The sequence below is a fragment of the Trachinotus anak genome, unplaced genomic scaffold (genome assembly GCF_046630095.1).
Source record: "Trachinotus anak isolate AG129_WGS33_773 ecotype Australia unplaced genomic scaffold, CSIRO_AGI_Tana_v1 ptg000015l, whole genome shotgun sequence".
NCBI lineage: Eukaryota > Metazoa > Chordata > Actinopteri > Carangiformes > Carangidae > Trachinotus > Trachinotus anak.
Genome location: NW_027273866.1, coordinates 15551032 through 15554664, shown reverse-complemented (window position 1 = coordinate 15554664; position 3633 = coordinate 15551032). Strand labels below are relative to the sequence as shown.

The following is a 3633-nucleotide window of genomic DNA, read 5'->3' as shown; positions in this document are numbered from 1 at the left end:
CTTTCTTTGTAAAGTCAGAAGAAACTAAATGTGTCAGATAAATGTGGAGCAGTAAAAAACACAATATTACTGTGAAGTAGAAACATGAAGAGGGATGAGAAGATGAACTGTGTTCCACCAAAATAAAGAGCAACATCCGACTGTTCAGAAAAGCTCTGATCAGAAAAGTTCAGAAAAGTGTTGATGTTTGTCTTTATTTTGTCTGTTTCAGCAGCAGTTTTTTCATAATTCAGTGTTTTTTGAATGGAGTTCAGTGAACAATGGAGTTTAAACATGAAGCAGAAACACAACATGACAACAAGTCAAGACAATATTTAATTATGTTGATGAAAAACAGGAATGAATGTACATTCAGCATTTATGATGAACTGACATGTTTACAAGGAAATGAGCTGTTGTTGTTGTTATTGTTGTTGTTGTTGTTGTTGTGTTGTTGTTGTAGAGGATGTTGTTGTTGTTGTTGTTGTAGAGGATGTTGTTGTTGTTGTTGTTGTAGAGGATGTTGTTGTTGTTGTTGTGTTGTTGTTGTTGTTGTTGTTGTTGTTGTAGAGGATGTTGTTGTTGTTGTTGTTGTTGTTGTAGAGGATGTTGAATGAATGAAAACTCTTTTACACACAGAATCATCTTGGCTTCATCACATCAGAGAAAATTGTTGACATATTTCGGATCATTTCATATCTGTAATTAAACATGAATCACTTTTCATGTCTGAAACTTGATCATCTGGACCAGAACTGAAAATAAAGTTTGTTGAATCTGATCAATGATCAGCTGATCAAACATGAAGGTATTGATGAATTTATGTTTGCTGGTCTTCATGGCTCCACACAAAGTCACAATGAAAAAACACAACAATAATGTAAAATGACTCAGTGTCAATGAAAACAAAACAAATGTAAAGATCAGAAAATGAGTGAAATCATTTTACACATATGAAAAGGTCGACAACAGAATGAAAAAGCAGATTGTTAAACCACAGAAGAAGAAAAAGGAAATAAAAACCATTGAGAAGTAAAAGAGAAATAAATGAAGCTTTGGAATAATGAGGCAGCAGGAGGACAGGTGCAGTTTAACAGGTTCAATTCACTGACTTTTCCCTTTAAGAAATAAACCACATTATAAATATAATCATCCTCTTTATCTCTAACTGCTCTGTTCCACTGTCACAGAGACCTTCAGAGGAAACATCTTCACTGGGAGTTTATCCCAAGTGTAAATGTGTGGAAACATCTTGTGAGTGAAAGTGTGTGTGAAGGTGTGTATGTGTGTGTTAGTATCAGGATCAGAGAACGACAGTTTTCCTCTGTTCCAGTCCAGATTCACTCTGATCCTCTGGAGCTTCTTCTTCACTGAGAGAACAGTGAGTGAAGCTGATGGTGACAATGCTGAGTATTCACCTCCAATGAACCATATTCTCCATAATCCAGACCATATGTTGACTCCCTTCCTCTGCACAGACTCTGGTAACACACCCAGTCCCCAGCCTGTATTGTCTCCAACCTCAACATCCCAGCTGTGAGTCCCTGAGTTAAAACCCTCAGAGCCCAGGACAGAGCTGTAAAGATCAATCCTCTCTGGATTGTCAGGAAGCTGCTGTTTCTCTCCTCGTCTCACACTGGTCAGATCTTCAGACAGGATGAGTTCTGGATAAGCAGTGTTTGGATCCAGAACCACAGGACTGTAGGAGACCATGTCCTTCATCTTGCTCCAGATGTTGAAGGTCAGGTTGCCCAGGTGTTTGGCCTGGTCTATCAGAGCTCCTGAGCCCAGCTGGGGATCATCCAGCAGGGGGCGCTGCTGGACTCTGTCCACTGCAGCCTTGTAGTTGAGCAGGAATGAGACGTCTTCAGCTCTCAGCTCGTCCTCTGTGGCTCTGACTGTGTCTGAAAGAGCTGCTATCTCTCTGCTCAGAGCCTCCATCTTCTCCTTCATCATCTGACTCTTCTGCTCCTCTTCCTCCCTCAGTGCAGCCATCCTGGCCTCCTCTTCCTCTTCTAGAAACTGGTGAAGCTTCTTAAACTGCTCCTTAATCTGCCTCTCTGTGTGTCGGGCCTGGACCTTAATGTGTTCTGCTGTTTGATCAAACTCCACTTTAACTTGTTCAAAACCCTTTAACTTCTGCTTTAAGGGCTCCAGAGTTTCCTGAAGTTCCTTCTTGTGTTGTCGAGCAGCTTCATCGATGGGTCTGAATCTGTGCTTGGTGTGTTTTTCTGAATCTCTGCAGACGACACACACTGGCTGCTGATGGTCCAGACAGAAGAGTTTGAGTTTCTCAGAGTGCAGACTGCAGAGAGCCTCTGAAGATCTCTGATCTCTCTCCTGTAAGAAGGACTCACACAGGTTCTTTAACACCAGACTAACAGGTGGTTCATCCCTTGAAGATCTTCTCTGACAAACTGGACACAGTCGTTGTGGTTTCTCTCTCCACCAGCTCTTCAGACAGTCTTTACAGAAGCTGTGGCTACATGACAGAACAACAGGATCTGTAAAGACCAGATGACAGACCGGACAGCAGAGATCCTCCTCTGATCTGGAAGCCATTTAGTCTGTGAGTGAAGCTGAAAACACAGCAGACAGAAAGTCCAGTCAGTCATGGCTCCCCTCCCCCCTCTACTAACTTCACTGAAGTTCACTTTCACTTTGACTCTGAGTCCTGGTTTTGGTCAAACTCACCTTCAGTGTGTGGAGCGTCAGCAGGTTGAAGCAGCAGTGGGGAGGAGATTTGTCAAACCTCTTCTGATAAAAGCTGCTGCTTCTCCTGTAACACAGGTTGATTCATTGCTGGAAACATTTGGTGCAGCAGCTCTGTTTTGCTTCTTTTTGCAAAACCCTTATTTTGTAAAGTCAGAAAAAACTAAATATCTCAGATAAATATGGTGCAGTAAAAATACAATGAAATGTGCAGCAGAAACATGATGAGCCATGAGAAATAATTAGTCAAGGAAAATAGAAATACCTCAAACTTCTACTCAAATGCAGTATATTTACTTAGGTACTTTCCACCCTCATGAAAATATTTTTCTTTCAATTGTGTTCTACCAAAATCAACAGCAGTATCCGACTGTTCAGAAAAGCTCTTTGTGTTGATGTTTGTCTTTATTTTTGCCTGTTTCAGCAGCAGTTCTCTCATAATTCAGTGTTTTTTGAATGGAGTTCAGTGTCAGCTTCAGTACCTACAGATTGTATCAGGCTCCAGAGGCTGTTAGCTACAGAGAGCAGATCTGAAAACAAAGAAATCTGAGGTTTTGACCAGAAAATGTTCATTTGTGATGAAGTTCTATAAAAATCAGACACTGACATTATTACATCTCTTTATCTTTTTGTTCATGTTGAATAAACAGAACAAACATTTAGGCCACAGAAACAGAGACCCTCCCTCCAACCACAATAACACAACGTTCTGGTTAAACAGACAAACTGAACAAGCAGAACATTAAACATGAACAAGTCTAATTATAAAGGACAAAATGATCATTATATATTTATTGAAGCAATAAAATAAAGTCTATACACAAGTAAAACTATTGAAACCACATCCAACTGAAATCCAGTCCAACAAACTGCTGCTGAAACTCCATCCTCCTGTGGACAACAGCAGCCTCTTGTGGCCAAATGACGCAGCTGCATCATGAA

The 3633-nt window shown here is 40.6% G+C and overlaps 1 protein-coding gene across 1 annotated transcript; it reads right to left on the bottom strand.

The window, feature by feature from the left end:
- Window positions 1-563: 563 nt before the first annotated feature.
- On the bottom strand, window positions 564-2821 carry LOC139633411 (nuclear factor 7, brain-like). Its single transcript, XM_071499082.1, has 2 exons — window positions 2674-2821; window positions 564-2558 (listed from the first exon to the last, which is right to left on the bottom strand). The coding sequence occupies exon 2, from the start codon at window positions 2539-2541 to the stop codon at window positions 1144-1146; it is 1398 nt and encodes a 465-aa protein (XP_071355183.1). The 5' UTR covers window positions 2542-2558; window positions 2674-2821; the 3' UTR covers window positions 564-1143.
- Between the last annotated feature and the right edge of the window lie 812 nt (window positions 2822-3633).